The sequence below is a fragment of the Charadrius vociferus genome, unplaced genomic scaffold, assembly GCF_000708025.1.
Source record: "Charadrius vociferus isolate BGI_N301 unplaced genomic scaffold, ASM70802v2 scaffold51, whole genome shotgun sequence".
Lineage (NCBI taxonomy): Eukaryota > Metazoa > Chordata > Aves > Charadriiformes > Charadriidae > Charadrius > Charadrius vociferus.
In genome coordinates this window covers 4,088,596-4,102,702 of record NW_009646939.1, presented here as the reverse complement: position 1 = coordinate 4,102,702, position 14,107 = coordinate 4,088,596, and the positions used below count along the sequence as shown (strand labels likewise).

Sequence of the window (14,107 nt, the reverse complement as noted above, 5' to 3'; positions counted from 1 at the left end):
CTTTGGTCTATTCATGATTATTAAGCTTATGGCAATTGGAAATGAGGGACTCATACCTTTCTTTTATTCCCATGTAGCTGCTGCTCTTCAGAAAAAACAAAACCACAGATTTGTAATTCAGAGAGTTTTTAATTTTGTCTTGAGTTTTCAGAATTTAATATCTTTGTTCTCGTTTCACATAATGTGTTTGTAACTCTTGTGGAATAAATAATTTAATTCATTTTTACAATGGCCAGTAATTGACAGCACTTGTTTTCTGGATACTGAAACTTAAGGGGGAGTTAATTTTTGAAAGCATAAACCAGTGGTTAAAATTAACTGAAGTGAATAGTTAATATTCAGTAAATAATCGGAGGTGGATGTAAAAATGCTTTACAGAACAGTAGACCCTAAAGCAATTCAAGGTATGCATTCAGCTTGCCTGTGGCTTTACCCTAGATAAGGTGTGGGAATATTATTTTCCCTTAGCATCACAAAGGATGCTGTGAATTTCCTTACGTTTGTGAAGCAGTCAATAATGTAATAAATCACATCAATGTTCAGAATTATGTAATTTGTACTTGGGCGGGAGCGCATAGTTTGTATTAAATAATGGTAAAATTTGATGCTGAATGAAGATAAATACTACTGTAAAATAAAATGGTTTTTATCTAGTTGAAGATGTCACTGCTCATTGCAGAGAGATGACCTTTAAAGGTCCCTTCCAACACAACTATTCTATGATTCTGTGAATTTCATGGCAACACCAGGTCTAGTTTGCTTTTTAACCTCAATAATACTTTGTTTCATATTAACTTGACTCAGGCTATTTTACATCGTTTTCTGTACTTTTTGCAGGTATGCTGCAGTAGTAGAAAAGTGTTGAACTTTTAAATATAATTAATTTTATTCATTACCAACTAACCTCTTAATTTTTTTTATTTATTTTTTTTTATCTTTTTTGCTAGTTTCAGGCAGCAGCAAGAGTGTTCCAAGCCCAGGAACTCTGCAAAGGTCTCGCAGCGACATTGATGTTAATGCTGCCGCAGGTGCAAAGGCCCGCCATGCTGCTGGACAGACAGCTGGAGCTGGGCGCTTGTCAGCAGCTGGTCTACCTCCGGGATCTTACGCTTCGCTAGGTAAGGGAAACATCTTGACAATATTGTCAAATATTTTTTGAGGTTTTTTGATCAAAAGGTTACGGGAAAATATTTCCACACTTGAAAAATTGTTGTCATTTTTAGTAGTATGGAGTATTGCAAAAGAGCAGGTGTTCTGAAGTTACCAGCTTTGCTAGGTGTTTTATTTTTCTTGCGCTAGAAGAATGGTGATGCAAAGAATGTATCTATACTATGCTCTTTAAATGGTTTAATTGGGAATTAATATTAAGTATTGGAAGGAGCGGTACCTTCCCTTAACAGCAGATGGTGATCATGGTTTTTTTGTTTCCAGAAGTAGTAGGGAAATAAGCGTTACGATTTTTGATTTTCCATTTTTCTCAGCTCCTTAGCTGACTATTTTACAACAATGCTAAAGAGACATCCTGGCTGTAAGTGGTGGCTTCTTCATGTGATACGGAAGTGTTTTACACAACAATATACAACATTGGTTTCGTAGATGTCTTCCAAAGCATCTTGATGGAACTACGTGTGTTTTTATCTAGGTGACAGTCTTCATTGATAGGAAGACTTGCTGTTAGACACAGAAAGTGCTACAAATGATAAAAATGCAGAAAAGCGTGGTGGTGGTGGTAGATGCTAGAACCTCCACTAAGTGGGGAGGGTGAAGGAATATGGGCCTGGTTTTGTTCTTTTTAGGTGTTCCATACTGCAGAGGTAGCAATGGGGAAGTGAGGCTCAGTGTTCACATAACTTAGTTTTTTCTTCTCAGCTTATGCGCCAGCTGGATCACCAAGGAGGCATGTCCTAACGTCAGTATTGCCAGAGATGGTCACAAGAGGGGCAGAGAAACTGTGTATTTCTTCTGATTTACCTTGTGTTTGGGGAAACGTTAGGGTACACTTAGGCTACGTTTTTCAAAGGTTTTGGTTGTGTTTTTTTTTAAATTTAAGTTAAAAACTATTTTAAATGATTCTTTTGTTATCAGTGCCTACTTGAAATGGTTTGAGCACCGTTGATCTTAGGATAAAGTTTGACTGTGAGCAATGCTGGCTAAAAGGAATACTTGCTACTTGAAGTAGTAATTTCGGGTGTGGGCTCCCTCTAGTGCCTACAGTGGAGGAATCTGAGAACCTGCTGGGTAGCAAGCGGACACCAAAGTTAGACTGCTCAGCTTGCTTGGTGGAGATATGCTTGTGGTTATCACTTGAGGAATTCTCAGTTCATCCTAACTTAATGCCTAAAAGCCTGAAAGAGGTGGGATGGTTATTTTCCAAGATCAGAATATTGCCTGGTCTGTTCTTGTGTGCAACAAGACATATTCTAAATTCCAGACAAAGTTGCAGTTTAGCTATTGTGAGAAGTAAAAGTGACACAGAGCATGGTGGAAGAAAAAAAAAAAAGGTCAAACAGAAAAGAAAGATTAACAGAGAAAGATTTCTCTATCTTCTTTATGCTGCTGAAATGAAGGGACTTCTTTGGTCTTAAGAATTTCACAAAAAATTAGCTCTTGATTGGAGTACTGATTTGCTTTCGGAACATTTTAAGCAATATGTTATTCGTGCCCAGAATTTTGTAAGCAAGGATTGAGAAGAGCACAGAGGTTTTCAGGGCAGTAAATAGTGGTGGTTTTCTGCAGGAAAATAACAGTAATATAGAAATAGCTTATTATCTTTGTAGTTTATAGATTTGGTGAGTGGGATTGGGGAGAGGAATAAATAGGTAGTAAGTCCAGGTCATATTATTTAGAAGAATTTGAGTAGCTGGAAAGCCCTGCCTTGCTAGCAGAAGCAGTCACTTGTGGAGACGCATACAATGGTGGTTTGAAATGGCAAAATAATGTGATACTAGCAGCATCTAGTAAAGTGAAATCCTATTACAGGTGGTATAAGGGCAGTGACAGTCAAGGAGACCAAGGTTTGTTTACAGTCACACAAAAGCAGTACTGCTTCACTGATCTTGGCTTATTCTCCTTACAGTTTTTTAATACTGGTAAGGTAATTTAAATTACACATACCTGTCTCCTCTTACACAACTGTCACACTCTTTACATAGGTATTTGGCTATGGATTAACCATAGAATGCACCTCAAAATATTGTTTGCTCATAGTTTTCAAAAGGCAACCTTAAAATAAATGGAGTGTGAATCTCAGCAAGTGCCGTGTTTCAGAAAGTGGGCTAACTTGGAAACTCCTCCTCTCTGTTGATTTTAAGGGAGCTGTTTATACTAAATCCAAATATGGCAACTTTAAATGACAGAATTGTCAAGATAATGCTGACCATACTACTAAAATGCCTAGAAAATGTTAACTGTATTTCCATAATGCTTTCCACATCTTCTCGGGTGTTGCAGTCAATACCAAAATAACTACCATTGTCTCCTGGAACTTGAATTTGTTGTCACCCTTACTTATAGAGGAACATGCACTTTTTCTGTAGACAGCTGCCAAATTTAGAGCCTCAGAGGACCACAAGTTCATGAGCATAGTAATCTATAATTGTCTCCACCCATCTCTTCCCTTTTTATTTTCAATAGAACTGTTGCTTGCTTATTTATGATTTTTTAAAGACTGTTCTAGAAGCTGGAGGATGTTCTCTACTTTAGTTATTCTAAATGTTGGCTATCTTTGACATTCTTAAGTATTAATGTTTTTTTTGAGGATACTTGAGCTGTAATTATGTATGTCCCATGCTAAATATTTTAATTTTGATTGTTACTGTCAGAATATGTATGCACTACCTTCCAGCTGAACTGGTAAATCTTTAATGCTTTTAAACCAGAGTTGAACTTTCTTCTGTTTGTCCTTTGTCTTTATTGTGATGTCTTTCTCCTTCCTGTGCCTTGCACCAGGTGGGGCTTCATGCTCAGTAGCAGATTGTGTATGAAATAGAAGTTTTGTGGTTCAGTAATGATACCTACCGATGCTTCAGTAACTGTTGACAGCAAGCATCAAGCAGTTTATAAATATTTTACTGTAAGGGTTTGCTCAAATCTGGGTAATACATAGAGATTAAACATTCCAGCGCAGGGTACTTGTACCCCATTCTGTAATTTTGTATCTTGGACTGAGAGAAACCAACTTTACTTAAGGTGTCTTGTACATGCATGAGTTAGATAAACATGTCTGCTGTATTTAATATTAATGTATTTTCCTTAATTAATGTTTTATGACTCTGCTGTGAACACCTTTGTTCTAACACACTAAGTTTTCCATGTTTCTTTGCCTGCTTTTTCAACAAAGAGGATACTTCTGACAAGATGGATGGTAAGAAATTGTTTAGTCTGTCCTCTAATTCTATTAAATATTTAATAAAGTGCCTTTTATGTAAAATTATTGATGTTTAATATATTTGTTCATTAACAAGATGCTATGCTGTTTTCATTAACCCCTATGTAATCTTGCTGTCTTAATATATGTGTTGTGTTATTGCTGTATTTGTCAATGTTTTTGTTGATTGGTCTGTATCAGCAACAGAAACTTTATCAGAAATTGGACATTGCTCCTATTTTTTATTAATTACAGAGCAATTCTGTAGTCAATACATGCTTTTTTAACTAGCTCTAGTTCCATTGTGTTTCATAGTTTTACCTGTAAAGTCAAGTTTTTTGACTTCTTGGCAGAGCAGCAGTGGGAGAGCAGAAGATGCTTGACCACATAATTGAGGATTTTTTAAAAAATACAACCAAAATCTTCTCTTTCAAAACTACTCTATGAAAATCTAGTCTAACTACGGAATTTTAAGTGCCTGTAAATTGTGTAATACAATGTAATTTTATTAAAGAATAGTTTGTTAAGACAACTTACCTGTTAAAATAGCTTACCAAGTATTCCAGTTAAGTTTAGCTCTTACTTTTTCTTAATTCACTGTATCAAACACATGGAGGGAGTTGTCATGTATTTTTATCCTAACTGCAAAGGAGTTGAGAACAAAGCTGCTCATAGTAGTTGTCTGTTTCACTTGTGTGTAAGTAATATTTCCTGTATGATAAAGTGACAAAGGCCCAGCTTGATGCCTGATAATTCTGGTTCTAGTTTATTGCAGGGGAACACTTAACAAGTCAGTTATGTTTGCTCCTTACTTAATAATTCTTACCCTGTCTTTATTAACAGTATATGTTTTGACAAATGGGTAGTTTACTGGAAGGAAAGCAGGTGGTATTTTTTATAGAAAGGAAAACAGTAAGAAGGTAGCTCTTCATAACCCAGAATCTTGAATCATTTAAAAACACAGCTAATCAGTTTCATGTGAGATACTTTCTGGAAGAATTTGAGCCAATTTTGAGTGTTGCAGATGGCAAGCCTACTTTAATAAAATAGAGGGGGGGTTGTACAGGATAGTAGTGTCTGTCTTGCGTATTTCCATGTCAGATTTCTTTATACTGCATATAGTAGGATTTATTTATAACTGTTTGTGGTAAACACTTAGTCTTGAGCTTTTGCACATTTTCACCAGCAATAAAGGGTTTTGGGGCCATGTGTACAGGCTTTTTCTTTTGTTCAGACTAGTAGTCACGACTAATGTGACTAGTCCCACACATCTGTTTAAAAATAGTAGGGGAAGTACTACACAACTGATCAGAGTAACAGGGTTTTTTTTCTAGAGGGTATCTGTAGGGATGATGTGTGAGACATAGTGAACACCGCTTAGCTCTCCAGCTGTAGTTGTACAATACAGCTGCCCTGATCTAACCGCCACCAGGAGAAACTAATCATTTTTTCCTTTTCCCACTAATCTTGGCCACATGTTTTTACCACTTCTTTCACTAGTGCCTTGTAATACTCCGTTATCAATCACTGTAGTTGAACAAAGTCCAGAAAACTGATTTCGTGAAACAAAAGTGAATAGCATTCTGCTATTTAGCTTTTGGAGCTGACAGTGGGCCTTTAGCCATGCAAACTGGGTGGTAGGACAAGGGTGGAGAGGAAGGAGGAGCAGAAGCACCCCTTTTAGGAGCATAGCTGTTAGCGTGGCTTAGGTGTTGCATAGAACCTGCTTTCCTAGACCCAGCCCTGGAAGAATGTTGGATTTAGGGGAGGGTGGTTTAGGGCTTGGGTTTTTTTTATACAGACTGGCAAATTTGATCTGGAAAATGTTGAGGCTCTCCTATATACATATTACTATAACTGATTTTTGTGAAGAAGCATTGAAATTTACACTGAAGAAACATTTTTAAAGGGAGTTTTTAAGAATACTGCCTTAGAGATAGTATAATATGAGAAAGTCCTACCCAGCTTTGCTGAGAAAGTTCATCTCAAGCTAGCCGAAAACAATAACAGACATTTTAAGCATTGTAGTCTTAAAAGGTAGAAACAGCGGAGTGAAAACAAAAGTGGAAATACCCTTTGATTTTTATTTTTTTTTTTTTTTTTGAGGCATTTAACATTTTAATAGACTGGTCTTGAGATAGCTTCCCATCAATTCCTAGGTACTGATGTCAGTAAAAAGGTTTGTCCAACTCTCATTTTGTTATAATCAAGCTTTGTTAAGCTTGGCGTACTTGTTCAAGTATGATCTTGTTTCAGCAAGCTCATATTACTTCCAGTTCTCTAAGCATAGCTTGATCTTGTGCATGTGGATCTTAAGAGTAATCGTGGACTTAATTCAGAGAAATCCCCCTTGCTGGCAGTTCTATCAAATTATCACTGTCCAGTGTGGGAAACACTGTCCTTCTGTTTTTCTATGAGGTAATTTATAATAATATGTTTTATATTTTCAGAAGAGCTTGCACTAAAACATTTTTAATGTCTGTTTTGATCTGTACATGTAATTTTGTTGACTTATCTCATAAATTCAATTTTTTCTATTGGGTTTTTTTTTTTGTGGTTTTGTAACAATTTTGGAAGGCAGTGCTTTCTATATATTGTATTCTTGTAAATCATTCGCAGTGAAGTATGAATGTTTCTTGATAATTTTGCTTCAGTTCCAATAATGGATTTGCAACACAAAAGCTTTAGCCCTCTTGACTTAATAAAATTTGTCAAGATTCATAAGATTAATTTCAAAAAGGAATTGGAGAGACACAGTATTGTTTGGAATATCATATATTTTATTATTTTTTCTGTTTAGGAACAGCTTCTGAAGATGGTAAGAAAATATTTTGTTAGACTAGCTAATATTTTCAGCTTCGTATTTTCGTTGATACAAATTAAGCTTTAAAAGTAGAATATGGTCTTTCTGGGGCTTTGTGGAGGTTCATAACTCCAGATAGCTTATGCATCTAATACTTGGTTGTCATGTAGTATTTTTAAATTTTTTTTGCTTTTATTTTAATTCTCAAGTACTCATCTGCAGTAGAAGTGTCATTGCTTAACATCTTTAGTGTGAAAATATAGGAGCTTTATAATTTTGCGTTTGTTTTTTAAAACAAATCGTGTCACAGAATATTTCATCAAATGTGTTCACCCTCTGGGAAGCAGGTGCTACTATTACTCATGTCTTTGAGACTTGGGAATTAAATTTCAATATGCTATTAACATTTAAACCTGCCATTAGTGAATGGGTGTAGAGACTCCAAGTGAATTAACACTTCATTTGCCTCACAAATACAAACTGGTTTTTTACTTTGATAAAATGGAACCGGGTTTCCAAGGGATAATTTAACATAATATCAAAATAGTGGCACTCTGTATTCCTAGATTTTTGGGCCAAATTCTGGATGCAGTTACATGCCTTGCAGTCTCACAGCACTCAGCGGGAAAACATTGCCATTGCACGGGGATAACTAGTAGAGTTTGGACTAGTTAATCTAACCGTTCTTGCTAGCATAGTGTTTTCTAATAGTTTAGTGAATAACCTCCTTTATCCTGATTCTCTTCTTGTAGACTCTCATCTATGGCTATTCCCTCTACTTGGATGAATAATATTAGCTTGGTTGGTCTCCAAATTCTGCTGTGGAAAGCCTAAAGAGGCTAGAACTAAGTAACAGTCTGTGTAACTGAATTCTTCTGGGTCAAATATTGACTCTACATGTCTAGAAAATAATTTAATTATGCTGTTTTTAAAAGTGGATTACTTGTTGAGCTAGATCCACCCTCTACAAGCTTTTTGAGTTTTGTTATTTCACCTTACAAGAATTATGGTTAACATGGTTTTGTTTTTTGTTTCATTTTTCTGTTGTTTGAGAGGTTGGCTTAGGAAATGTAGTACACAACTCTTACTATTTTCTTTTATGAATAATCTTTCGGTTATCAAGTTATAATTCATCCAACTGGGGTCTTCCTTTCTTTTGTAATTCCATTGTATACTCTGGATGTTATGAGGAATATGGCTAATAATGCAGAAAGATTTAACTCAAACCCAAGGTGGTTTGGCACTCTAGAGAGAAGTGAATCTGTTGTTTTAGTTGTAGATACTCAGTTTCCTCTTTCTCTTCCTCAGTTCTTCTGCCTGTTGAGGAGAGCAGTGTTTCCTTTATAACATGTTGTCCCTGAGAAGTACTTAAGTGTACTTAGTCTTTGCAAAATGCTGTAAAAGGCTTGGGAAATGCTGTAGCAGTCTGTATGGCTGTGGCCAGGAAAACAGACTCTTCAGTAATAGGAAAGCTAGTATTTGGATTTCTAAAAATAAGAGTGACGTTAGGAAGAAACCTTAGAACCCTATTCAAAAAATAGTCAACATAATTTTTGTAGTTTTATGACAGCAGAAGTAGAATTACAACCACAAGTAATCATGAGAAGACTGTACCTGATACAGCAAAGTTAGCGTATGCGTTGCCTATTATATTTAATAAACTTAGCTTTTTAAAATATCAGAGGATCACAGGATGGTTTGGGCTGGAAGGGACCTTCAAGATCATCTAGTTCCAACCCCCCTGCCATGGGCAGGGTCACTTTCCACTAGACCAGGGTGCTCAAAGCCCTATCCAGCCTGGCCTTGAACACTCCCAGGGATGGGGCCTCCACAGCTTCCCTGGGCAACCTGTGCCACTGTCTCACCACCCTCATATAATCAACGTATTTATGTAGGAAGCAAGGACGAGGTAGCTAGTTCAGGGTGTTCAAGTGATAACGTGTAAATTGTTTACTGAAACATGTAGCATCAGAGGAGAAGTATTTTGATTCCTCAACTATTAAGTCCTTCAAGGTGTTCAAATTTCTACTAATTATCCCAAGTGAATTTTCACCAATTGAGTTACGTTATGCTTTTTTTTAATCTTCAGAAACTTAAGAAAATATTACTAAATGCGGATGCTTTGCTTTCTACATTACTGTGAAAAACTGATTTAATGCCTTTTTTCTTTTACAGGTCGTGTAAGAACAAAGCTTTCAACGCCTTCTGTTGGTATTGGAAATTCTAAAACAGATTCCAGAGGACGGAGTAGAACCAAAGTGGTGTCACAGTCTCAGCGTATGTATTTTTTGTTTGTCGGTTATACCTGATAAAGAGGCCAAATCCTTAAGCAAATGTTCATTGACCAATGGCTACAGTCAAAGTTCATTTTTAAAAAAAAGCTACATACTGAGTTGTTGTTCTGTGCCTTAGGTTCATCATCGCCAGACAAAAATGAAGGTATTTTTTTCAGTGTTTTGGATCAGTGGTATTTGCATGCTTTTCTGATTCATGTTGTTTTTCTCTGGACAAAATACTAGGTTAGGTCTTAGTTTGCCAATTAAGTTAGATAATGTAGCAGGAAATTAAATTTACTCTTAAATTCTGTCTTCAGTTATAACTTCTCAACATTCTTTTCCCCCCCTTTCTGACCTCCCCAACGTGAAAGACCTGTAAACTTCTGTGTCAGTTACAGGTGACACATGGATAAGTAATACAGAAGGACAGGTAGGCTGAATGGTGTCCTCAGTGTTACCTGCAAAACCTAATTTTTCATTTTTCAAAAAAATCTTATTTTTCAGCCAGAAATACCTGTTTTCATTTTAAGCTAGGCACTACGCTAACTCTTGGATATATACTCCTTTTTTTTGTATTACGGCTGTTACCTTTACTTAACTCTTCTTTGGAGTAAAAATACTAAAGTCTAACTTTATAATCAGTTACTTAGCTTATGTTGAATCAAAGGGTTAAAATAACCAGTTAATATACCAGCTAATCCACAGTAATTTTCTATGTGTGTTCAGAATATGCAAAATTTCCAATCTAGCTGGGCACTCTGTCATTAAAGACCTGATCACCTCACATTCTTTGGCACTTGCTGACCTATAGCAATTTGGTCACACACTTGATGTCTCCAACAGACATCTTCTGTCTAAGCTCTGTAGTGTTTTCAGATTCTAAGTTTTGTCTAATTAAAGTGAACTGCAATGAAATTAATGAAAGGAAGACACATTAACAATAAAACTAAAGTAAAATAACAGGTCCTATAGTTTGTCAGGTTTAATGTTATAAACGCAGTAAATTATACAGGTTTTAATTTTTCCCGGTACAATTATTTTGCTATCAGTAACCATACCCACTACCTTTTAATAAAAAAACCCTTAATTCTGTGTTTAACGGAAGAAACATTTCTCTTCATAGCAATGACTGCATTTATCATAAATAGAATGACTTTAGAGGTTAAAAAAGCAGGCAGAAGGCTTTTTTTCTTGTTAGAGTACTTCCTATTCAGTTTTGCATTACTTCATTTTCCAACAAATATAGCTGGATCAAACCTGATCCAATGCTTGCAGGTTTTGTGAAATAAAACTTCTAAAAAATCTGAACAGATCAATAATGAAATCCACTAACAGAAATTCTCTTAAGTAATTTTTTGCTTTGACAGTGCTCTAATCCCACAAGTGTGTGTGGGATAAGAGCTTAAAAATCGACTCCCGTTATTAGCTGTGACAAGGTTGTGCAAAACTTGTTTTACATTTTCAGTGTTAAGATGACTACTCTATAACATAAGCAAAGAATATTTGGATTAATAATTAAAGGAGGAAGGGAAGTACAGTCCTGTCAAATCACTTTTTCCCTTTATGAAAAGCTGTAAGCAGTATCTGTAACGCTATTCATTAGTATCAGGAATGTTCTGAAATAAGCTTTTTGAAAATACCTTTTTAATTTGAATAGATCTGTTAAATTCTTAAAATGTTGAGGTGTTTGAGATACTGTTTGGGGGAGGTGTTAAATTTAGGTAGCAGTATAAGACTTTTGTGATGATCATCATAATATTACATATTAATTAAATTGTATATTCAGGGAAACAAACTGAAGCTTTTTCAGTTTCTTTTTACTAATAATGGCAGTTTTTACTCAAGAGAATTCATTCTTGCACAGTATTAATGTCTAAAGAGATAAGTTGAATTGATATTGAAATAACTAGATTTGTCTACATGGGACGATGTGTGGAAATTAAATGCATGAATGCATCTTTACAGCCTTTTATTACTACTTCTGTTCAGAACTGATGGCTTCAGATAGCTCGTTATAACCTGTCAGTGGGGGAGAACAAGAATTCTGAGATGTTTTAAGGAAGATAAACAGGGCAAATTCAAATGGATAGGCGAAGGAGAATTGTCAGGCACTGTATGCCAGCTATTTGGGGTGGCGCTTCTTTATGCGACTGAAAATTTTCACAGCATTGTGGGGAGTGAGATGCTTGATGTTTTCATATAGGGGATTGTGTTAGTTCCCCAGATTATAGTGGGAGCATAGCTTTATATTAGATTTCAGTTTTTATTTTTTAAAAGCCACTGTAACACAGATGCTTTTGTACATTTAGGGTTACAACTATTTAGCACTTTTGTTCAAAGATCATTTTATGAAAGACTTGCAGGTTTGAATGCTTTTACAAAAGAAGCTTTTTTAGGGCTTTAGAAGCCCTTTATTCTTCCTCTTCTATTTTTAAATTGTAACATAAAATAAATGCATATAAAATCTATAGCTCATTATTTCATTCTTATCAATGGAAAAAAATTGTTCCATTTTTTTCCTCTTCCTTCCTGTTTGGTTGTCAGGTAATTCAGCAAGGTGTGCTAAAATTACATTACAATCTTCATTCAGAGAAAAATAATTACATTTCTGGATGGAAACAAATACTTACTTTTATATTTCAGATTAATTTTAAAGAGGAAGACCTGAAATTCTATGCAAGTCTTTTCAGTTGTGCCATTGTGAGGTTGTTTTTTTTGTCATCCACCGCACTTGCAGCTCAGTTCCTTTACTGTCTGTCTCCAAAAAAAAAAAAAAATTGTTTTGGCCTTGTGTGTAATTTTTGTTCAGTTGTTGAACTCCTTGAACCTTTTTGGCAACGTAATATTCTTTTAAAGTAATATGAGGCTACAGTTTCATGTTTAATTGAAATTTAATTCTTCAGTATTATCCAGTTGTTGATTAGAAAGCTGAAGAATTGTAATTTGCTTGTGCAGCTTTGCTTCATCTGCTTTGTACATAGCATCTGAGTTTAAGTCTTCAACTGTGGAAGCTACTTAAAAGCACTGCTTTAGCATAACCCCCTTGTGGCTTTTTTTCCTGTGTGAAATGACTAAAGCTTTCTTATTTCCATTTGCCATCCATATTTTAATCTGCTCTGCTCCCTCCCTCTTCATGGATTATAAACCCCTACCCTAATCCTGCCTTTACACTTGTTCAGGATCACAGTCCGCTAACCCCATTGGTGGTAAGAGTCTACAGAATTTGTGTATACATCATTGTTTGATCACCTGTTTGACATATCTCATTTAAGGACCCTATTCAGCAGAAATTCTGGCTCGCTTTTTTTCATATGCTGCACTTACCTAATTGGATGTAATCCTTATTTAGAAGGCAGTAAGATGGGAGATTTTTTGTCATTTTGGAATATTCTGTTTCCTCATTCAGTTCGCTTAGATCTACTACTGGTGGTAGTACTCCCAACAGTATGCCAGTACTGTTAGAAGCATAATATTTTCAGGATATTAAGCTTCATTTGGTTTATTTATGCTGTAGCGGTATGCTTTGCAGGTCAGACAATGAAAGATAAATAAAGTATTAGAATGAGAGGTTGCATTTCTTCTGTAAATTCTGAGAAGAGTAAGTTTTTCAGGTTTCTGACCTATTGAACACAATACTCTAAAAGTCTCCATCACAGTGAAAACTTTTACATTGTTTTGATTGTCTTAGAGAAGTGAAATAGCAGAGGCTAGGAAGAAGGCATAGTGATATCAGGTCTAAGTTGAAATGCCCTGATATGCCAAACCCTTAATTTTTGCAGACCACAGCAGTTTTATAGACTTGCCTATTCTTTTTTTTTTTTTTGCTATAGAAGTTATGCTTGTTTTTTTTGAGGTTGTGTAATATTTTATTTACCATTTCTGCTGAATAGGTCCATAGTTGGAAAAGGGATTTTTGCTAAATAATCATTTCAAGTTTGAATTCAAACAATGAATCTGAAAGTATATGCATGGTACATTGTTTTAGTTTTCTCCCTCCCACCCCGCATATGTTTTATTTTGTTTGGGATTTTGTTTCTTTTTCCATGTAGTCAAGCTTTAATCAAATTGTATCTTTTTTTAAATGTGCGTCATAAGAAGTAACCCATGAAACTCACTTGAGATGTTGCATGTTAAGTCTATAGATCTGATAGCATAGCTGTGGTCATACAGTTACCTGATTATTTTTAAAAGATTAATGAAAGATTCATATCTGTATGTAATTAACCTTTGGTTAAAATTATGTTTTGCCATTCATTTGATCAAACTTCTTGAATTCTGCAGCTGGAAACAATATATTTATATCAACTGGTGGTATAAATTGGTTATAACCAGAGAAGAACGAATTCTTTGTTAGCACATAGGACTTAAATTTTCTGTAACTGAAATATCAAAATTGGGGATCAGTGACCAGTTTCTGGTAGGGAGTACGGTGTGTTGAACATTTATAGCACTTGGTAATGTACAGTTTTGATTAATAAAAATATAAGACGCTTAAATATGTCTTGATCAGTTTTTTAGCTTGTTTAAAACTAATCAAAGATTTTCTTTGGATTTGTGGGGTAACCTCCAGAGAAATGAACACGAGTATTTTAATTGTCTTCAGTTACATTTTATTTAACTTCTCGGAGAATCGTACTTGAAGACCCCATGCTTTTAAAAGCA

General features: G+C 35.3%; 1 protein-coding gene across 2 annotated transcripts in view; it reads left to right on the top strand.

Moving 5' to 3' along the window:
* Positions 1–14,107, top strand: part of CLASP2 (cytoplasmic linker associated protein 2) — a 150,318-nt gene that overhangs the window by 96,239 nt on the left and 39,972 nt on the right. For both annotated transcript variants that reach the window (XM_009894997.1, XM_009894995.1), the window contains 4 exons: positions 948–1,118; positions 4,340–4,363; positions 7,167–7,184; positions 9,345–9,446. In XM_009894997.1, coding sequence (XP_009893299.1) covers positions 948–1,118; positions 4,340–4,363; positions 7,167–7,184; positions 9,345–9,446 — 315 coding nt within the window. The remainder of the gene's footprint in view (positions 1–947; positions 1,119–4,339; positions 4,364–7,166; positions 7,185–9,344; positions 9,447–14,107) is intronic.